Here is a 23,878-nt window from a genome sequence, read left to right as displayed (position 1 = left end):
CTGATTTGAGGATTAGCGGTATCTGGAGGAGGAACAATGAAGCATCCATGGAAAAGGACACACCGCCTGCAGTGAAAAATGGTGGTGGTTGTTATTCTGTCACATGGTGATATTGATGACCAAGCCAGAATATAGCTCTTGCATAGCATGGTAGCTCAGTGGTTAGCACTGGGGTCCTTACTTCAACTGGAACAAACAATGAGATTCCACCTCTCAGGTACACTTTTGAAATCGAAATAAGTGAACTGATTTTATCTAGCTTTCTCTTTCACGATCTGCTGATTGCTTCTGGTGGTCATGTTGATGACCTACTGTACCTATAGGTTATCTCCTGGGCAGCATGGTGGCTCACTGGTTAGTGCTCCTGCTGAGGTTCTCGGTTCACCTCTAACTGAGGGCAATGATATTCCATTTCTCAGGCGCTCTTTAAAAATTGAAGTGAATGACTGTAGAGCACCAGCTTCCCTTTTTCACGATCTTGTCATAGGTGCTAAGAGTCATATTGATTACTTAGCCTGCAGACAGCATTTGGGCAGCTCAGTGGCTCATCCGTTAGCACTGTTGTATCTATTGCAGGGGTCATTGGTTCAAATCTAACCAAGGACCATCATATTCTGATTTATTTTATAATATTTAACTGATTGGATTGATGTGTTGTTCTCTATTTCTCTTTTTCGTGACCTTCCCATAGCTTCTGGGACTCATATTGATAACTTACCCAGAGGTAAGCTCTTGGGCACAGTGGTTAGTACTAGTGCTGTTCAATGCTGGGGTTCTGGATTCAACACTGGACTGAGGACAATGAGATTCCTCCTCTTGTTATAGATTTATATTTTATTTATAGATATATAACAAAAATTGAAATCAATAAATGGAAATGGAGCCTACTCTTCCTTTTCACGTCCTGACCATAGTGAGAGTTATGTTCAGGACCTGGCCTTTAGTTAGCTCTCGTGCTCAGTGGTTATCTTTGTTGCCTTGCAAGACTGGGGTCTTTAGTTCAACTCTGAATAAGGTTCATGAGATTACACCTGTTAGACACAGCTTTACCTACACCGGGAACCAGCTTCTCTTTTTTGGTAACCTTGGTACTGTGAGTCACGTGGATGACTTACAGAGGTAAGCGCTTGGTAGCAGGATGGGTCTGTGGTTACTACTGTTGCGGTGCAATGCTGGGGTCCTTGGTTCAACTCTCAACTATGAAATTCCATCTCTCAGGTGTAGTTTAGAATTTGCAGTAAGTGACTACAAATGGAACCTGCTCTAGTTTTTCTTGACCTTCCTATAGCAGCTGGGAGTTCTATTGATGATCTGGCCAGAAGCATGCTCTCAGCTAGCATGGTGGGTCAATGGTTAGTGCTTTTGCCTCGTAGTGCTTAGGTTCTTAGTTCAAATCTGACTGATCTGACAAATAAGCATCTACCTCCCAAATGCACTTTATAAATTACAATCTGGAACATTTTCTAGTTTTTCATGACATTCCCATTGGTGCTGAGAGTCCTATTGATTACTTAGTCGGAGTTTAGATCTGGAGTGACACAGTAGCTCAGTGGTCAGCACTGGTGATTTTCTAGCAGAGAAGTCCTGGTTTCCAATCCCACCCTGGATGGCATCTGCCAACAATTTTCTACCAAGAGCAGCTCAGTATCTCAGGTCCCGCAAAAATAAACAACTACAAGAACATAAAGTTTAAAAAAAAAAAAAAAAAAAGAATTCAACTGTGGATGCTTTGACTTCTTATTCCAGATACTGCATTGTATAGACTGAGCAGATGTCGTGCAGCATGGCGGCTCAGTACTTAGCAACTTGCATTTCGCAGCACTGAGAACCTGGGTTCAGATCTCACTGAAGACATCGGCTAACAGCACTTGCTTCTTTTTTTTTTTTTTTTTTTTTAAACTATCTAGAAGAAACATAAAAAATCCCCTGGGCATCTCATTGATTATTTATAGATTCAAATATTTTGCGGCCCTGAGTTCTAATTGTCCAAGGAAAGTTCTGTTGATCTACTTTGTGAACTTGGGATGATTTGTTCTCTTGTTGTAGATCCTGCAATATTCATTACATAGAAAAAACAAACACTTCCTGTCTAGGATGGATGGTGGGTCAGCGGTCAGTGGTTAGCGGTCGTCAGCGGTGAAATTTTGCAGTACTGAGGTCCTGGGTTCAAATCCCACCAGCGAGAACAACTAAAAGCATAAAAGGTTCTGTCACTGACATTATATAGAAGAAACGAACATCCTCCGTTCAGGACGGCTCAGTGGTTAGTGGTGAAGGGTTGCAGCACTGGGGTCCTGGGTTGTAATCCTGACTGTAAAGTTTTTTTGAACTTGGGAGGATTTGATTTCTTGTTCTAGATCCTGCAATATTCATTATATAGAAGAAACAAACACCATCTCTCCAGGGTGGCACAGTAGCTCAGTGGTTACAGCTGGTAGCTTCCAACACTGAGGTCCTGGGTTCTAAAATAGCATGGAAAGTTCTTTTGAATTTGGGAGGATTTGATCTCTTGTTCTATATTCTGCAATATTCATTATCTAGGAGAAATGAACATCTGCTCCTGAGGGTGGCACAGTAGCTCAGTGGTTAGCGCTGGTGCTTTGCAGCGTTTGTGTTCTGGGTTCCAGTCCCACCAATGACAACATCTGCAAGGAGTTTGTATGTTCTCCCTGTGTCTGGGTGGTTTCCTCTCCACCATTGCCCCAAAGACATACAGGTAGGGTGATGGTGTTACCTGTATCAAGGCTTTGTGGAGCGTCCAGGAGGCTGCTACTAGGGGCTGCTTGTCTCTCTGGTTTCTTGGGCAAGTATCCTGAGTAGTGTTTGTCCTTGTTGGATGAAAGTGTTGATCTGATCATTAAGCAATTAAATTGCTATAAATATATATTCAGCTCAGTTGTGCAGGAGGCATCTGAGTGAAAATGGGTTTTTGGACTTATGTTTTATTTAGACAATAATAACCCAAGTCCAAAAACCCATTTTCACTCAGATGCCATCCTGCACAACTGAGCTGAATATATATATATATTATATATATATATTTTATATATATATATATATATATTTATTAACCTGTTTGCATCAAGCCTTTTACCCCAACAAGGACAGACACTGCCCCCAATAAACTGGGAAGGTCACTACACACAGCAACAGCCAGCTCACAGTCAGTCTGCCCACACAACATCCAGACAGCTCATGCAACAGTCAGTCCCTTACATGGTGAGCCTAGAACCCAGGACTCTCCTGCTGCAAAGCACCAGTGCTGACCACTGAGCTACTCTGCTGCTTCATAGTTAAACTCCTCTGGCTAAGTCATCAATAGGATCTCAGTATCAATGGGAAAGTCATGAAAAACTAAAACAGTTACAGATTGTAATTTCTAAAGTGTAGACTCTTATTGACCTCAATCAGATTTGAACTAAGGACCCAAGCACTACAAGGGAATGGCACTAACCACTGACCCACCATGCTGCCCATGAGCTAGTTTCTGGCCAGATCATTAATTGGACTTCCAGTGTGCCGCCCGGAGACCAGGGGGGTACTCAGATCCGGGCCACGGGGTCACTTCTCTGGGTATCACGGTGGCGTGACCCGGTCTGTGATCCCAGGCTCCACAGTAAAAGGGGGAGATTGTCCGTGACGCCACCCACGGTTGTGGTGAGATTGGAACACCACCGCTGCTCTGGACGGGGATCCCGGGAGTGATGGTATGGAGCAGCTAGATGTTAGTTCTCCCCTCCGTGGGTAGGGGGTTGGTTGTCCCGGGGCCCGGTGAGGTAGGTGGATGGGTAGCAGGCGGGTTACAGGGCCTGGTGAGGTGCAGGGTCGCAGGGGCAGCGCTGTGCCGCACGGCACGGGGTACTCACTCAGCCAGTAATCACGACACAGTCCTTGGTAAAACACTCGGCTGGATGGACGGGTGCCCACAGACGGCTGCGGTTGTTGTTTCTCCACTGACCCAGTTTGGTGGTGTAAGTCCTTTCTTCCACCTCCGTGCACGCTCCTCCTGCGCTCCGGCTTCCAGGTTCGGTACCGGTGGGCCACCGCCCAGCCCCGGCTCCCTGCAGACGGCCACTACCGTCTGCCTGACTCTCTGCTGCACGAGGGCCCTAGGCTCCATTCCTAGGCCCCAGTCTGCGTCTGCCTCTCTGCAGACCTCCTCTCTCTTCCTCTCCTAGACTTGTCTGTGCTTGTTTCCTGCCTCAGGCCAGCTAACTCCTGGGTGGGCGTCTCCATCTCCTGACTCCGCCCACCTGGTGTGTCAGTCTGAGCCCGAGGAAAGGAATCAAGTTTCACTGGGGATGTCTGCTGTGAAGCTGCTGGGGGTGGGGGTGTGTGTGTGTTGTTATCTGTGGCCCCTGGCTTGTCCAGGGCGCCACACCAGCACCTAAAGAAAGGTCATGAAAACGTCAAGAACTGGATTCCATTTGCAGTCACTTACTGCAAATTCTAAACTACACCTGAGAGGTGGAATTTCATAGCCCAGATTTGAACCTAGGACCCCAGCATTGCACAGCAACAGTACTAACCACAGTCCCATCCTGCTGCCCTAGTAGTTACCTCTGGGTAAGTCATCAATATGACTCCCAGCACCAATGGGAAGGTCACAAAAAAAAGAGAAGCTGTCTCCTTGTGCAGATAAAGCTGTGTCTGATAGGTGTAATCGCATGAACCTTATTCAGAGTTGAACTAAAGACCCCCAGGCCTGCAAGCCAACAGAAATAACCACTGAGCCACCATGCTGCATGAGAGATAACTACTGGCCAGGTCATTAATATGATTCTCACTATGGTCGGGACATGAAAGGGAAGAGGAGGCTACATGGCAGTTTCTGATTGCAATTTGTAAAGCAGACCTGAGAGGAGGAATCGCTTTAATCTCGTTCCAGATTTGAACTTAGGACCCGAGTGCTTGAAAGCAACAGAACTAACCACTTAGCTACCGTGCTACTCAAGTTACTTGATGGCTAGGTCATCAATATGTCTACCAATACCCATGGACAGGTCATGAAAAGCAAGAGGCAGTTCCCTTTGCAGTCACTGATTTCATTTTCTAAGATGTGTCAGAGTTGAACCAATATAGAAAAAAGATTCCGGTCTTTGTGAGCGCTAGTAATAGATCTTTGGTCTTTGATCTTTTAAGAAATTTGGCTTTATTATTAATAACATAAAGCTCTTGTGTTAACACAACGCGTTTCAGCAAGATACACTTGCCATCCTCAGGTGTAAGTATCTTGCTGAAACGCGTTGTGTTAATACAAGAGCTTTCTGTTATTAATAATAAAGCCAAATTTCTTAAAAGATCAAAGACCAAAGATCTATTACTAGCGCTCACAAAGACCGGAATCTTTTTTCTATATGCCTACTCCCGTAAGGGAATCCGGGTAGAGCTGCTGTGAGTAATAGAATCCATCAGATCATTTGAACTAACAGCGGGAGGACACAGGTCCGCACAGAGCTCCAGGATTCAAAAAGTCGGTCAATCTGAAGCCAGCAGCGGCAACAAACCTGGATCCACCCAGCAAAACAACGGATAACGCCAGCTGAGACAGTCCCTCATCCCCCAGAGGAATTATACATCTAACACCGGGGTTGTGCGAGGGCGCACAACCTAACCAGGTGAGCAATTCTATAAAATAAATATACAGAAATCACTCCACGGGTGCTTCTCATATGCGCTATATTTTTATCTCTACAGAGTTGAACCAATGGCCCCAACAATGGAAAACCACAGGGCTACCATGAGCTGCCCTGAAAGGCTACATCTCTACGCTGCATTTTGGTGGTAACCACAAAACTACGCCATGTGGCCAAAAAAATAAAATGCATCTTGTGGCCAAAAAACGCATGCGTTTTGGTGCATTTTTTACCATGTGTTATTGATGCATGGGGTTTTTTTTATCACCAATGGGTTAAGATAAAAGAATCGACATGCTGCATTTTTGCGTTCACCACAATAATACAGCAAAAAAAAAGCAATGTGTGCACAGCAAATCTGAAATCTCATAGACTTTGCTGGGGAAGGATAAGCATGCAGTTTGTGGTGACAAAAAAGTCACCACAAAAAGAATCAAAAACTGCAGTGTGTGCATGGGGCCTAACACCCATCTAAACCCCCATCAGGAATGTATGCTTATCTATGAAGATGGGAAAAATAATTATTAAAGTGAGTTTATCAGCACAAAATGATTGTTTACACCTACGGTAGTACCAGCGCTTGTGCATCATGGCGGGCCTGACCATTTAAACACATAACACCTGCTTACTTCCATCTATCTCCACCCTCACCTCTTCTTTGATTGACACCTCTGACTTCATAGAGTCAGAGAAGGGAGGCAGCAAATGGAAACCAACCCCAGGTGGGAAGGTGAAGTTACATTGGCGTAACTAGAGCTCGAGGGCCCTTGTGCAATACTTGAATTTGGGTCCCCACCCCTTATGTTGGTTAGATATGCTGTATGTATGTGTATGTATACATTAGGAATTCTAAATCCTATAAAGACACACGAGTTGCCCCCCATTATGTAGTTATGTCCTCCACCCTGTTCTAATGTCCCCTATCCTGGGCTCCTTTCTCGTAAATATGCCACCCATCCTCGTATGTCCCCCATCCTATTATATATGTTCCCCATTCTAGCCCACATCCTGGTATACATATATATATATATATATATATATATATATATATATAACCGTATCCTGGTAAAAATGTCACCACCCTGCTGTATATGTCCCCCTCCTGGTATATACTGTCCCCCTCCTGGTATATATGTCCCCATCCTGGTAAATATGTCTCCGTTCTGGCTAATGCAAAAAACAACAACATTGTACTCACCGTGCCTGACTCCCATGTCACACAGTGTCCTCCTGTGTAGCCAGCGTAGAGTGACCAGCAGCGTTCATCAGTGTCAGTGCTATTGCCATGCGCCACTCTCAGTCATTGGGAGACAGATAAAAGCTGACGGCTGCTGTTTGGCTGGCAGCAATACCCGACGGGTCTCTGCACCACGATGCATTTCAGCTGGATGTACAGTCTCGGACACACATCCAGCTGAAGCATGGGCTTGGGCCGGCGAGCCCTCTGCACCCCCGGGCCTGGTTCCGCCCCTGTGTATTTAAATTATTTGCCCCGTCATGATGCACGAGCGCCTGTACCCACTGTGAACAGTCCCTTTAAGTCTCAGTATTCGCAGACAAGAGACTGACATTTTCATGAAAACATCACATAATAATCTCCATGAGCTGCTCGAGCACGATGTACAAGTGTTCGGGATCCATCCCAGTCTTGAATGTAACGGAGATAGGTATCCATGCTTATCCTCCACTGCATTCAGTGTCTACAGGATTGACTGGAAAAAGTAGAGTGCAATGATCTGTTTTCTCAGACAGTTTCATAGACTATGAATGTCACAGACGCAGCACCTCTCCTAAAGACGTACTGATAAGATGTGAGTCCTACTGGGGGCAGTAATGTCTGTGAAGGAGCATAATAAATATGCATTATGATTGCTGTGCCCATCAGTAGTCGCATCCCCTATAGGACTATTTTCAGAATGTAGAAGAAAACCCACACGGCCACAAAAGTCACTCGCAGATATAGCCCTTGGTGGGAATTGAACCCACGCCATTAGTGTTGCAAAGCACCAGTGCTAGCCACTATGCTGCACACAAGCTACAAAGACATCACTATCTCAGCCATTCACAACTGTGCTAACCACTAAGACACTGTGCAGGAAAAGAACAAACCTCCACCATGGTTCACTGCAGGAAGGTGGTGTGCTCCCTTCTCCAGATACTGATGATCAACGGCCGGACTGGCCACCTGCACATGCTAGATGGGCCGATCCGGCTGTGGGCTGCATTGATTGTGAAACTCTTAAACATACTAGTGCCCTCAAGATGCCAATACTGTGAACAGCTGTGACGGAGCAGTAAGGCACTGTCATCTACTCTAGCAGGACACAGGCTACAGGCGGCCAGTTGGTACTACACAGGGGTCATTGGTCAGTGTGATGAAGTCACTGAATCACACTGCTATGGTTTTCTGTGGGGCAGGATAGAAGAAGAGATGGCAACTGCATACAGGGACAAAAAGCCTGGATTCGGCGAATATACATTTTTTTTGGGCTCAGAGAGGACCATGATGCTGTGTAGGATGCTGAGGAGAGCATCATTCTGTGTTGGGGCATTTTTTATGGCATCATACTCTATGGGTGCGATGGAAGAGGCATAATACTGTATGGGAGGCCATCATACTCTAAGGGGGACATGAAAGGGGCATCATACACTTATGGAAGGGCCATGGAAGGGGCATCATACACTTATGGAGGGGCCATGGAAGGGGCATCATACACTATGTAGGTCATGAGAGCAATAATACTCTATTGGGGCCATGAAAGGGATATTTTAGTGGGTGAAAACACTAAGGGACTTCGTTAAGGGCACACTAACTGTGTGAATGACACAATATATATATCTGTCTCCATGTCTTAAATGGTCGGGAGTTAAATACAGTAAATACATATCACACCACAGTGGAAAGTAAAGAAAATTGTGAAGAAAAAAAAAAGAAAGTTCCCCCATCCCATAATAATCCTAAGACATGGGATACAGGATAAAGAAACATTGACACTTTGGGAACAAATTTTACCCTTGGTGGAGTTTGAACTGAAAGGGAACCTGTCACCAGTTTTGGGGCCTATAAGCTGCGACCACCACCAGCTACCCCGACTTCAGAAAGAGGACAAAGATGGCCGAAAGAGGAGGCGCCGGCACCGAAGAACAGAGACGCGTCTCTGACTCAACTCCACCGCAGCGACCGGTATTATAAAGTCATTTTTACATTATACACAGCGGCCTGGGGTCTCATATACAGCATGTTAGAATGCTGTATATAAGAGCCCACTGGTGGTGGCCGCAGCTTATAGGCCCCAAAACTGCTGACAGGTTCCCTTTAAGGCCTGAACACTGAAAAGCAACAACACTAACTACGGAACCACTCCACAGAAAACACCACTACAGCTTCCATGAAGAATTTATATGGTTTCCAGTATACTGGAGTTAACTTTTCTTGCTTTGGGTCAGAACATAATGACACCCACAGTTGGGCTACAGGATAATGACACTGACACTTGGGCTACAGGCTGCTGATGATGATAATGATGCTGGCTGTCTGTGTCCAGCTTGATGCTCTAGTCACACCCGGACCTGCATTTATCTCCCCATACTCTCATGTCTTGTTCAGTGACCTGCAGAGGATCCTTAATGCAGCAGCCAGGGTCACCCATCTGGCTAATCGCTACTCGGATGCCTCTGCTCTGTGCCAGTCATTGCACTGGCTGCCCATATATCACAGGATCCAATTCAAACTGCTTGTTCTCACCCACAAAGCTCTCCACAGTGCGGCACCCCCCTACATCTCCACCCTCCTCTCTGTATATCACCCCACCCGTTCTCTACGCTCTGCAAGCGACTTTCGACTAACATCCACACTAATTCGAACCTCCCACTCCCGGATCCAAGACTTCTTCCGAGCTGCACCAACCCTCTGGAACGCTCTACCCCAAGAAGTTAGGACAAATCCCAACTTACTCAGCTTCAGACGCACCCTAAAGACGCATCTTTTTAGGGCGGCCTATCACACTCCCTAATCAGATTCGATTCACATAGTCCCTCTACAACTTCTCACAACATAACTCCACATCAAACTCCATGGCACCCAGAGGCATCTCCAGGCTCTGGCCCACTGGTCCAGGAAACCATTATCTATCCCCCATTTCCGTGAGATGGCTGGATTGTCATTGTAAATAAGCACTTGTACCTTTCCCCCCCATCTCATTGTAGATTGTAAGCTCTCACGAGCAGGGTTGTGTTTTTTTCTTCTTTTCTCCTCTAAATATTGTATTTCTATAACTGTTACTTGTTTGTATATGATCCTCCTGAATTGTAAAGCGCTGTGGAATATGTTGGCGCTATAGAAATAAAGATTATTATTACTATGTCTGCACACAATCAGTAACACAGGAATCTACAGGTTACAGGGACCTAAATAGCAAGGATCAAACTGGGCCCCCAATATGGAACCAAACTTTGCCACCCAGGGCACTGGAGCCTCGTTTGTTTCCAACTTTCACAATGATTTGATGACTCGATGACCAAGGGCCAAGCTACAATACCAGACACAGCCTGTAGACAGGAGTGGCGCTGTTTTGAAAGAAAGAAGCCATTTTTTTTTTCGAATCCTGGACAACCCCTTTCAGGTGGCCGAACACCATTGCTGAAGCCTGCGTATCCACCAGCTGTTCCTCTCGACTCCAATAAACATGCCGGGCTCGGTTGAAGTGACAGCATTGGGAAACCCCTCCACCATTTCCTGATGTCGCATCTGCTGTCACTTCGTCCATGGCCTGTACTGTGACATTGTATATTGCAGCTCAATTATCGAATCCAGTGTTACTGGCATTCATCGACCCAAGTCCTTTATATAGTGCCAGAACCAGCGGGTCACCGCCAGCCAGAACGCCACACTTTTCTCGTCATTCCCACTGCAGAAGTGCTTGTTTCCAGTGTTTGATATGTAAACTCCAGCACAAAGCCACCCCGGAGAAAGCACAGAACTGACATCTATAAGAAAGCTGATTTCTAAATTGCCCGTATAGAATTCTTCACAAACACAATTCACACGGCGTAATCAAGCGCTGTCACCGGTTATAACACATTGTACCCGTCACCAGGAATCACTGCCGCAGGGTAATGTGTCTCCACAAAAGCCTACAAAACTCAGGAAAAAAACAGGAAGGCTACTTTCACACATCAGTTTTCTGCATTCAGGCACAATCCTTTTTTTTCCTGATCCAAAGGATCAGAAAAAAAAATGTAAAACCGTATCCACCGGATCCAGTTTTTAACGGATCCGTTATGCCGGATGCGTAAAAAAACGGATCCGTTGGATCCGTTTTGCATCCGTTTTTGCATCCGTTGTGTCCGTTTTTTTGATGGATCAGTTTTTTTAATTAATTTGGTGCATGCGCAGTTTACAAAAACGGATCCGGCAGCCGCATTCATTTTTTACCGCATTGCGCCGGATCCGGCGTCCATAGGCTTTCATTGTAAAACACGCCGTATTGCGCCGGATCCGGTGCGATGCGGTTTTTTTGCCGGACAAAAAAACGTTGCCAGACACGTTGCCTCCGGCCGCCGCTTTAATTAATTTTGCCGCATCCGGAAAAAAACGGATGCAACGCAAAGCCATCAGGTACAATCCGGTAACAATGCAAATCTATGGGGATAAAACGGATGCGGTACCGGATCCGTTTTACCCGTTTTTTTCCGGATTGTACCTGATGGAAAAAAACTGATGTGTGAAAGTAGCCGAACAGAGCAAAGAAAAACCCAAGATAAAACATAGCTACAAAATGTGTTCAGATATTGTATATAAATGTAATATCCATCCATCTACAACGATCGGCCAAAGCATCATCAGCTATTAGCCATCTAATGTATATGGCCGGATTATCTAGCTATATCTAGTCATCTCATCTATCTGTCCATCTATCCAACTCATCTTTTTAGCTGTCTGTCCATCCATTTTCAGATCTCTGTCGCTATCTCCTTTTATGTGGAGCAAGGCACACCACCTATAATGTAGAGTTGTACCCGCTGTCAGCCGCAGTCACTCTAATCCATTAGATAAATCATAAGATGTTTCATGAATTGTTGACTATAATTATCTTTTGCTGATTAACACTTTGTGAGCGAGTATTATGTACGTCTTGTAAGATGTGCTGTAAAGCAGACAGCAGCCCCCTGCCGTGCCCCGGTGAGACTCCACTACACCTTGAGTGGTATTGAATTGCTACAACGTATCGGCGCTGCAGGGAATGAGACAATACGGCATCTCATAGTGTAACGTTCCCATACCACACACCGCCTTTAATAAATTGGTTGAAGACTCAAATATCCTGATGAAGCCGAACAAGACACAATATTGAGCCGCTATCACCAGTCGAGGATTTCAGACTTTTCATTTTATGTGGAAAAAAAGTTGCAGGAAGGCGCAATTTGTGAGACAAGGATGAATGAAAGCTGAATGTCTTGGCTCTTGGAGGCAGATATAGATTGATCCCTCTGAGCTTTCATGATCCTTGACTTTTTCTGAAAACACATCATGCTGACAGGATTCTCTGTCCAGATTCTTAGCCTGGAAAGATCTCGTATTTCTACACTTTGAGTAAAGCTGGGAAGTTGGCTTTAGGTAATGAAAGTATCAAAGAGGAAGAAATGTGAGGGGATTGTGAAGTAATTATCCTATCTACAATGAGAAGTAGGATTTCTAGAGTCTTCAAAGAGGATGCTGTATGTACAGTCATTAGGAAATGATGGGGAACAATCCTGCTGCATCTAGTACACTTTATAATACTGCTCTATATCTGTCACTTACAAGGAGCTTTATATGGGGCAGTATAGCAGTTATATTCTTGAAAATAGGGGGCAGTATTATAGTAGTTATATTCTTGTACATAGAGGCAGTATTATAGTAGTTATATTCTTGTACATAGGGGGCAGTATTATAGTAGTTATATTCTTGTACATAGGAGCAGTATTATAGCAGTTATATTCTTGTACATAGGGGCAGTATTATAGTAGTTATATTCTTGTACATAGGGGCAGTATTATAGTAGTTATATTCTTGTACATGGGGGCAGTATTATATTAGTTATATTCTTGTACATGGGGGCAGTATTATAGTAGTTATATTCTTGTACATAGGAGCAGTATTATAGTAGTTATATTCTTGTATATAGGGGGCAGTATTATAGTAGTTATATTCTTGTACATAGGGGCAGTATTATAGTAGTTATATTCTTGTATATAGGGACAGTATTATAGTAGTTATATTCTTGTACATAGGAGGCAGTATTATAGTAGTTATATTCTTGTACATAGGGGCAGTATTATAGTAGTTATATTCTTGTACATAGGAGCAGTATTATAGTAGTTATATTCTTGTACATGGGGGCAGTATTATAGTAGTTATATTCTTGTACATGGGGGCAGTATTATAGTAGTTATATTCTTGTACATGGGGGCAGTATTATATTAGTTATATTCTTGTACATGGGGGCAGTATTATATTAGTTATATTCTTGTACATGGGGGCAGTATTATAGTAGTTATATTCTTGTACATAGGAGCAGTATTATAGTAGTTATATTCTTGTACATGGGGGCAGTATTATATTAGTTATATTCTTGTACATAGGGGCAGTATTATAGTAGTTATATTCTTGTACATAGGAGCAGTATTATAGTAGTTATATTCTTGTACATGGGGGCAGTATTATATTAGTTATATTCTTGTACATGGGGGCAGTATTATAGTAGTTCTATTCTTGTACATAGGAGCAGTATTATAGTAGTTATATTCTTGTACATGGGGGCAGTATTATATTAGTTATATTCTTGTACATGGGGGCAGTATTATATTAGTTATATTCTTGTACATGGGGGCAGTATTATAGTAGTTATATTCTTGTACATAGGAGCAGTATTATAGTAGTTATATTCTTGTACATAGGGGCAGTATTATAGTAGTTATATTCTTGTACATAGGGGGGCAGTATTATAGTAGTTATATTCTTGTACATAGGGGCAGTATTATAGTAGTTATATTCTTGTACATAGGGGGCAGTATTATAGCAGTTATATTCTTGTACATAGGGAGCAGTATTATAGTAGTTATATTCTTGTACATAGGGGCAGTGTTATAGTAGTTATATTCTTGTACAGAGGGGCAGTATTATAGTAGTTATATTCTTGTACATAGGGGCAGTATTATAGTAGTTATATTCTTGTACATAGGGGGCAGTATTATAGCAGTTATATTCTTCCACATAGGGGCTCCCCCTTAAATGAATAATAAAACAGTTATAAAAAAGAAGCCAGATCAAATACCATAGCGATGGCAGTAAAGTAGCTGTATTTATACAGGCAGCTTATACCCACACATTGATAAATGGTTTGTAGACGGCTGAGATAGAAGCGTCTAACACTCACCATTCGGTGCAGCTTCTCCTCAAGTTCTTGGTTTATTCTTTGCAATGACAAGTAATTGGTTTGGATTCTGGAAAAACAAAATACAAAAAAAAATATTCAACAGGTCTGTATTTTACTTAAAGCCTCAGAACATTATTTTAGTTTGTAAATAAAACCTACCTAAAATGTTGAGCCCTACAGATGACAGAAAGCAGAGATTAAAAACAAAAAAAAAGAGGAGGCATTCATTCACAGCAAATATTCATAGAAACTGTAACTTTATAATACACAATGAATAAGCCTGATTGGCTGAAGCTGTACTGCCCCTTTAATAGCCAGCGCCTGCAGGTTATGAATATTTATCATGCATTTGTGAATCGCGGCAGAGTGATGGCAGTGATACCTCCCGCCGCCTCTTTAATGACTTACTGTGTCCGCTAATTATTCTTAATATTGCAGAAACAATGAATCAGAGCTGTTTTTTGTCAGGCGGCAAAAAAATTCTGGCAGACGGGAGTCATTAGGGCCTCGCCTCGGATGAGTCTCACTGACAGACGTGTTGTGGGGGTGGGGGGCTGTTTTAATTCAGCTCTACAATTCATCAAAAATAACTAATATGGAGTCTATGTAATGTGTATGTATAGAGGAGGCAGCCAGACAGTAAACGAGGGCCATGTTCGGTATAAAAGGCAATCGCATGTACAGCAATTTCCCTACACACTGTTTGCTTGAGGCCAGGGTAAGACGAGTGTACAGCATCCGATGCGAGAGCTAATGACACTTGGCTCAAACTCTGCTGCGAGCCGAGAGTCATCTGCTACGAGCGACTGTCATCTGCTACGAGCGTGAGCCCAGTGTCATCTGCTGCGAGTGTGAGCCCAGTGTCATCTGCTGCGAGCGTGAGCCGAGTGTCATCTGCTACGAGCGACTGTCATCTGCTACGAGCGTGAGCCGAGTGTCATCTGCTGCGAGCGTGAGCCGAGTGTCATCTGCTGCGAGCGTGAGCCGAGTGTCATCTGCTGCGAGCGTGAGCCGAGTGTCATCTGCTGCGAGCGTGAGCCCAGTGTCATCTGCTGCGAGCAAGAGATGAGAGTCATCTGCTGCGAGCAAGAGCCAAGTGTCATCTGCTGCGAGCGTGAGCCGAGTGTCATCATCTGCAAGCGTGAGCCCAGTGTCATCTGCTGCGAGTGTAAGCCGAGTGTCATCTGCTGCGAGCGTTAGCCGAGTGTCATCTGCTGCGAGCGTGAGCCGAGTGTCATCATCTGCAAGCGTGAGCCCAGTGTCATCTGCTGCGAGCGTTAGCCGAGTGTCATCATCTGCAAGCGTGAGCCCAGTGTCATCTGCTGCGAGCGTGAGCCGAGTGTCATCTGCTGCGAGCGTGAGCCCAGTGTCATCTGCTGCGAGCAAGAGATGAGAGTCATCTGCTGCGAGCAAGAGCCGAGTGTCATCTTCTGCGAGCGTGAGCCGAGTGTCATCATCTGCAAGCGTGAGCCCAGTGTCATCTGCTGCGAGTGTAAGCCGAGTGTCATCTGCTGCGAGCGTTAGCCGAGTGTCATCTGCTGCGAGCGTGAGCCGAGTGTCATCATCTGCAAGCGTGAGCCCAGTGTCATCTGCTGCGAGCGTTAGCCGAGTGTCATCATCTGCAAGCGTGAGCCCAGTGTCATCTGCTGCGAGTGTAAGCAGTGTGTCATCTGCTGCGAGCATGAGCCTAGTGTCATCTGCTGCGAGCGTGAGCCGAGTGTCATCATCTGCAAGCGTGAGCCCAGTGTCATCTGCTGCGAGTGTAAGCAGTGTGTCATCTGCTGCGAGCATGAGCCTAGTGTCATCTGCTGCGAGCGTGAGCCCAGTGTCATCTGCTGCAAGCATGAGCCTAGTGTCATCTGCTGCGAGCAAGAGCCGAGCGTCATCTGCTGCGAGCGTGAGCCCAGTGTCATCTGCTGCGAGTGTGAGCAGTGTGTTATCTGCTGCGAGCATGAGCCTAGTGTCATCTGCTGCGAGCGTGAGCCCAGTGTCATCTGCTGCGAGCAAGAGCCGAGCGTCATCTGCTGCGAGCGTGAGCCCAGTGTCATCTGCTGCAAGTGTGAGCAGTGTGTTATCTGCTGCGAGCATGAGCCTAGTGTCATCTGCTGCGAGCGTGAGCCCAGTGTCATCTGCTACGAGCGTGAGCCTAGTGTCACCTGCTGCGAGCGTGAGCCTAGTGTCATCTGCTGCGAGCGTGAGCCGAGTGTCACCTGCTGCGAGCGTGAGCCTAGTGTCATCTGCTGCGAGCGTGAGCCCAGTGTCATCTGCTACAAGCGTGAGCCTAGTGTCATTTGCTGCAAGCGTGAGCCTAGTGTCATCTGCTACGAGCGTGAGCCTAATGTCACCTGCTGTGAGCGTGAGCCTAGTGTCATCTGCTGTGAGCGTGAGCCCAGTGTCATCTGCTGCGAGTGTGAGCCTAGTGTCACCTGCTGTGAGCGTGAGCCCAGTGTCATCTGCTGTGAGCATGAGCCTAGTGTCATCTGCTGTGAGCGTGAGCCCAGTGTCATCTGCTGTGAGCGTGAGCCCAGTGTCATCTGCTGCGAGTGTGAGCCCAGTGTCATCTGCTGCGAGTGTGAGCCCAGTGTCATCTGCTGTGAGCGTGAGCCCAGTGTCATCTGCTGCGAGTGTGAGCCCAGTGTCATCTGCTGCGAGTGTGAGCCTAGTGTCACCTGCTGCGAGTGTGAGCCTAGTGTCATCTGCTGCGAGTGTGAGCCCAGTGTCATCTGCTGCGAGTGTGAGCCTAGTGTCATCTGCTACAAGCGTGAGCCTAGTGTCACCTGCTGTGAGCGTGAGCCCAGTGTCATCTGCTGCGAGTGTGAGCCCAGTGTCATCTGCTGCGAGTGTGAGCAGTGTGTTATCTGCTGTGAGCATGAGCCCAGTGTCATCTGCTGCGAGCATGAGCCCTGTGTCATAATAATTTCTCCATATTCTCCATTGCCTGTCTCTGTGTATTTCAGACTGATGAAATATGAGTGCAGTCCGATGGCTCACACACACACCCATAGATTTGTATGGGTGCGTGTGATTTGATATACGCTGCCAATAACATCATGCAGTGATGTGAAAAACTCACAGATTTGATCTAGCTCATTGAATAACATTGGTCCAAGTGCAACGTGAGATTTTCTTGCAATGCACTCATCCAATTCAAACACTAATATGAGCGAGGCCGAAAGGTAAATCCTCCCCCTCACTACTGCCTCTGAGTAGGGGATAAAATCATGGGGAATCCTCAGGCTTCACCTCTGTCTATGTAGAACATGAGAGAAGTGAATAACTGAACCTCCGAGGGGACAAGATTTACGTAATTTATTTAATTGGGCATTACAGGTCATCTTGGGCACTCACATCAGCATTTTCTCTGAAGACATTATAACGTGCACCATTAGCAGCCATTGTCCCTGGCGGGCTGGGGGGGGAGGATATCACTGTGGATGACCCCTCTGTGGTGTGACCAGGAGAATATTACCCCAGTAAGCATGTATGAAGAGGTCCTATTGTCATTGTCCTCATTACAGAAACCACACCCTTATGCAAATGAACATATCCTTAAAGGGTATAGACACCTTCTAGCAATATTATTTTTAGTTCTTACATATGCGCATATATTTTGGTATACAAATAAAAAAATGACTCCAGTTGGACTTTATCTGCTTTTTGTTTCCCAGTACATTGCTGGTTCCAGAATGAGCACACTGTGAATCTGACAGGGAGTTTTTCGGAACTCCTCCTTGTTAATTTATGACCAAAGACCACATCAGAGTTGAGCTGAACTTTGATGTAGTCTAAAGGGTGCTTTACACGCTGCGACATCGCTACTGATATATATCATCGGGGTTACGTCGTTAGTGACGCACATCCGGCGCCATTAGCGACATCGTAGCATGGGACACCAAGGAGCGACGATCAACGATGGCAAAAACGTCAAAAATCGTTGATCGTTGACACGTCGCTCCTTTTCATAATATCGTTGGTGGTGCATGCCGCTGGTTGTTCCTCGTTCCTGCGGCAGCACACATCGCTATGTGTGACACCGCCGCAGGAACGACTAACATCTCCTTACCTGCGTCCACCGGTAATGAGGAAGGAAAGAGGTGGGCGGCATGTTCCGGCCGCTCATCTCCTCCCCTCCTCTTCTATTGGGCGGCCGCTTAGTGACGCCGCAGTGACGTTGCTATGACGCCGAACGCACCTCCCCCTTGAAGGAGGGATTGTTCGGCGGTCACAGTGACGGCGCTGAAAAGGTAAGTGCGTGTGACGCTGCCGTAGCGATAATGTTCGCTACGGCAGCGATCAATAAATGTCGCACGAACGACGGGGGCGGGTGCTATTGCGCACGATATTGCTAGCGATGTCGCAGCGTGTAAAGCACCCTTTAGGCTATGTGCCCACGGGAGATCATACATGTGGACTTTTCTGCAAGTATTTCCGCAGGTTCACGCTGCAACTCCCCGAAACCCACAGCTATCCATTGCTGTGGTATATCTGCGGAATTGTTGTGGTAAACCTGTGGAAACAGTGCGGATTTCATGCGGAATTCCTGTCGACTTCGCGCCCGGAATCTTCATAGTGGAGGAGCGGGAATTCCGCAGATATTTCCGCATGAATAATGGACATGTAGTTACGTGCGGCTGCGGGAAATCCGCAGCATTTTCTGCAGCCGCAAACACCACAGCATTGATACAGCACTCCCCAAATCCCATAGGATAATATGGGGAGTGTATTTGCAAAATCCGCGGTTACTTTCTCCCGTGGGCACATGGCCTAAAGGCCCCGTCACACACACAGATAAATGTTTGGCAGATCTGTGGTTGCAGTAAAATCATGGACATATTGTTCCATTTGTACACAGCCACAAACCTGGCACTGATTGTCCACAATTTCACTGCAACCACAGATCTGCCGCAGATTTATCTCTGTGTGTGACAGGGCCTTAACTCTTCACTCGTCTGAGAAGAAACATAAGAGTAACAAACTGATGATTTCTCAGTGAACTCATCAGTTCAAGCAAATATAAGGGAACATAGAGCCTGTAACAGGCAAATGGTGCTAAATTTTCATTTAAACCCAACTGCAAAAATTATTTTAGACCCAAATTCCTACACTTAGGTAATGTAAAAAAAAAGAACTACGGAACTATAATTTGTCCCATACCCTGAGGATCTGCTGCCCTTGTGCATATGGCAATCCGTAGGGACGGGCCTCTTGTGTCTGGTGGGACCCCAGCCCTGGGCACACTTACTATTTTTTTCTAGAGCATAGCGTCAATTACAGTCCCCTCAAGGGCGTCCTCCTGGGCAGGTCATTACATGGTGGTCTTAGAGCCTTTTGAGGTCACTTTAAATTAAAGCATCTTCTGAGTTCAACGCAACAAATCCCACGTAATGTTCATCTATCAGATCCAAGTCTACAGTTTCTTACATGTATTGTTCTCTCTTAAAGGGGCCCAATAATGTTATTAGCGTCCTACTTTGCAGTTTTCTGTCTCTTTGGCCCACAGAGCTCCTATTGTAGGGACTGATGATGACAAGTGACACCAGGCAGCACAGGAACGGTTATTAAATGGAATAGAGATGATCTACAATGTATCACAATATTTGAGATTGCTATGAAATAAAAGACTGACCGCCTCAGCTTCTCCGTCACTTTCTCCAGTTCCTCCTGCGCTCTCCTCAGCTCCGTCTCCAGGTACTGCCTGGTGGAATCAAACTCGTTTTCCAGCATCTCCAGCTTGTGTGTTGTGTACGACAGGCGTTTCTGCAGCTCTTCCTTATGGTCTTGTAAGCTGCTGGAAAGAAGAAATATTCCACAAAGTGTAATTAGCAGTGAAGCAAACGCGCAGGGCGAGGAGAAGGCTGCCTGCTGCTGCCTGCTGCTGCCTCCCCGCGCCTCCACAAGCCAATCTCACACACTGCACATTCTCAGGTATGCAAATAAATGAGCATTAAAGGGGTATTCCCATCTCCAAGGTCCTATCCCAATATGTAATAGGCGTAATAATAATTATATTAGCAAATACCTCCTATTAGAAATGTAATATAACTCTCCTGATGTAACCATGTAACTTACCTCAGCTGCAGGGCATTGCAGCTTAGGTATCCATGGTAACAACCACAAGCTACTAACTAACTGTCACAATATGAGTGAACGTAACCATGGATACTGGAAGCTGCAATGCCCTGCACATAAGTTAAGAGACCTGGCTATATCAGGAGAACTATACTATATTCCTAATTGGAGGTATATGCTAATATTCTTATTATTAAATCAACTACATATTGAGATAGGATTTTGGAGATGGGAATAGTCCTGTAAGTATTAATGCTCCCGACCTATAAGTGGCAGATTCTTGAATTGGGTCTTTTCTTGTACAGTACAAGTGACTGAGAATCACCACTAATGTGGATGCCCAAGGCCCAAGCACATGGCGTTTTTGCAGAGTTTTTTAGCCTTGTTTTATGCAAATCCATGCTAATAAAATGCTGCTTATTACAGTCCCAGCAAAGTCTATCAGATTTCTGAAATCACATACACACACCCACACACACCCACACCCACACACACCCCCACACCCACACATATACACACCCCCACCCACACACACACATATACACACCCCCACCCACACACACCCACACACCCACACACATCCACCCACACACACCCACACACACACCCACACACACCCCCACACCCACACATATACACACACACACCCACACATATACACACCCACACCCACCCACACACCCACACACATCCACCCACACACACACACACACACACATACACCCACGCACACCCACCCACCCACACCCCTGCACCCACACATACCCACACATAACCACACCCCTGCACCCACACACACCCACACATACCCACACACACACCCACACACCCACACACACCCACACACACACACACCCACACACACCCACACACACCCCCACACCCACACATATACACACCCACACACACACACCCACACCCACACATATACACACCCCCATCCACACCCACCCACATCCACCCACACACACACCCACACACACCCACCCACACACACACCCACACACACACCCACGCACACCCACCCACCCACGCCCACACACACCCACACACACCCCCGCACCCACACACACCCACACATAACCACACCCCCGCACCCACACACACCCACACACACCCACACACACCCACACACACCCACACACCCACACACACCCCCGCACCCACACACACCCACACATAACCACACCCCCGCACCCACACACACCCACACATACCCACACACACACCCACACACACACACACACACACACACACACCCACACACACCCACACACACCCACACACCCACACACACACCCACACACACACACCTGCAGATTTTTTTCCTGACTGTTTTGGAAAATTCCTAAATTTTGCAGTGTTTTGAATGAACGAGCATGTTAATTCTTTCTGCGTTTTCCTGAGGGTCTTGATAAACCGCAGCAAACACGCCACAAAAAAACGCCACTAAAAAACAAGGCAAAAACAGATCAAAACCGCCGATGACTCCTAGGAGATTTCCTGCAGCAATATCAGGTTTCGGTAAGGAAAAAAACGCTACAAAAATGCCATGTGTGAACATAGCCTAAAAGGGAATCTCATGTATCTGATTTTTACTTATTTATTAGATGCAAGGCTTAGCTCTATCCATACAGGTTGCGGTTATTTAGGCGGCCATATTGTATAATAGTGCTTTATGGCGGCTGGAATGAATGGAATTAGCCAGGCCTCAATCAGTAAAATTCAGCTGTCATCAGTCATAAGTCTCCAAGTCTGAGGATAATGAGATCAATGGGTGATAATGATCCACCCAGTAGAGATGAGATCACTTTGCTGACCTTCCTAAAGAGAATAACATGACTTTGCTGACGCCGCCTACTAATGACAAAAAAGTGACTATTAATACCCCCCCTTATTACAAAGACATACCTAGCCTTCTTATGAAGTTGAGATGATTCTGCCAACTTCACTCTCTTATAATAAAAAAACTTTGGGGACCCTGTCCTCTAATGGTACTAATGTGTTATGTGACCAAAACTCTGACCACTGCTATAGATAACTGCCATGGGTGATCACAGCTCACTGTGTCTGCGCTGTCACCAAACCCTTAAACCGTACCCTAATGACCCTTCCCTCTAATGATAATGTAATGACTCTGCTCACTTTCCTGTCTACTGATTATGAGATGACACGGTTTCCCTTATCCTCTAATAATCTGATGACTCTGCTGACCCCACCCTCCAGTGATAATGAGATCACTGCTGATTCCACCCTCTAATGATGAGATGACTCTGCTGATCCCACCCTCCAGTGATAATGAGATCACTGCTGATTCCACCCTCTAATGATGAGATGACTCTGCTGATCCCACCATCTAATAATATGACTCTGCTGACCCCATCCTCTAATAATAAGATGACTCTGCTGACAACACCCTCTAATAATAAGATGACTCTGCTGACAACACCCTCTAATAATAAGATGACGCTGCTGACACCACCCTCTAATAATGAGATAACTCTGCTGATCCCACAATCTAATAATGACATGACTCTGCTGACATACCCTCTGATAATAAGATGACTCTGCTGACCCCATCCTCCAATAATAAGATGACTCTGCTGACACCATCCTCTAATAATAAGATGACTCTGCTGACCCCGCCATCTAATAATGAGATGACTCTGCTGACCCCAGCCTCTAATAATAAGATGACTCTGCTGAGCCTGCTCTCTATGAGATGATTCTGCTGACACCACCCTCTAATAATGAGATGACTCTGCTGACCCCGCCCTCTAATAATAAGATGACTCTGCTGACCCCATCCTCTAATAATGAGATGACTCTGTTGACCCCACCATCTAATAAGATGACTATGCTGACCCCGCCCTCTAATAATAAGATGACTCTGCTGACCTCATCCTCTAATAATGAGATGACTCTGCTGACTCCGCCCTCTAATAATAAGATAACTCTGCTGACCCCATCCTCTAATAATGAGATGACTCTGCTGACCCCACATTCTAATAATAAGATGATTCTGATGACCCTACCCTCTAATAATGAGATGACTCTGCTGAATCCATCCTCTAAGGATGAGACAATTCTGTGACTTTGCTACAGTGCCTACAAGTAGTCTTCAACCCCCTGCAGATTTAGCAGGTTTGATAAGATGCAAATAAGTTGGAGAATGCAAACTTCAAACAAGAGCAGGATTTATTAACAGATGCATAAATCTTACAAACCAACAAGTTATATTGCTCAGTTAAATTTTAATAAAATTTTCAACATAAAAGTGTGGGTCAATTATTATTCAACCCCTAGGTTTAATATTTTGTGGAATAACCCTTGTTTGCAATTACAGCTAATAATCGTCTTTTATAAGACCTGATCAGGCCGGCACAGGTCTCTGGAGTTATCTTGGCCCACTCCTCCATGCAGATCTTCTCCAAGTTATCTAGGTTCTTTGGGTGTCTCATGTGGACTTTAACCCCTTAACGACCTTTGACGTACTGAGTACGTCATGGTGACATGGTGCTAAACGACCCATGACGTACTCAGTACGTCATGGCGAAATCGCGGTCCCGGAGCCCCGGGGAGTGAAATTTGTTTACTTAAACGGTAGATTCGGGAAGGAGGGGACCTCTGCCTGACCTCAGGAGGGGTGGTGCCTCCTCCCCGAACCTACAGAGGCTGTGATTGGCTGACGAACGCCGCTCAGCCAATTACAGCCACTGTAATGTTCCAGCCATTGAAAATGGCTGGAACATTGAA

At 45.7% G+C, this 23,878-nt stretch overlaps 1 protein-coding gene across 7 annotated transcripts in view; it reads right to left on the bottom strand.

Moving 5' to 3' along the window:
• The window catches only part of BEGAIN (brain enriched guanylate kinase associated), a 201,388-nt gene that overhangs the window by 62,396 nt on the left and 115,114 nt on the right, over positions 1–23,878 (bottom strand). For 5 of the 7 annotated variants that reach the window (XM_075330976.1, XM_075330979.1, XM_075330975.1 and 2 more), the window contains 2 exons: positions 19,680–19,841; positions 14,054–14,120 (listed from right to left, as the gene is read on the bottom strand). In XM_075330976.1, coding sequence (XP_075187091.1) covers positions 14,054–14,120; positions 19,680–19,841 — 229 coding nt within the window. The remainder of the gene's footprint in view (positions 1–14,053; positions 14,121–19,679; positions 19,842–23,878) is intronic. The other 2 variants (XM_075330977.1, XM_075330980.1) reach the window with 1 other exon arrangement.

Source organism: Anomaloglossus baeobatrachus, chromosome 12 (assembly GCF_048569485.1).
Source record: "Anomaloglossus baeobatrachus isolate aAnoBae1 chromosome 12, aAnoBae1.hap1, whole genome shotgun sequence".
NCBI classification, from domain to species: Eukaryota; Metazoa; Chordata; class Amphibia; order Anura; family Aromobatidae; genus Anomaloglossus; species Anomaloglossus baeobatrachus.
Note: the sequence above shows the minus strand (reverse complement) of the source record. Positions and strands in the feature narration are given on the sequence as shown.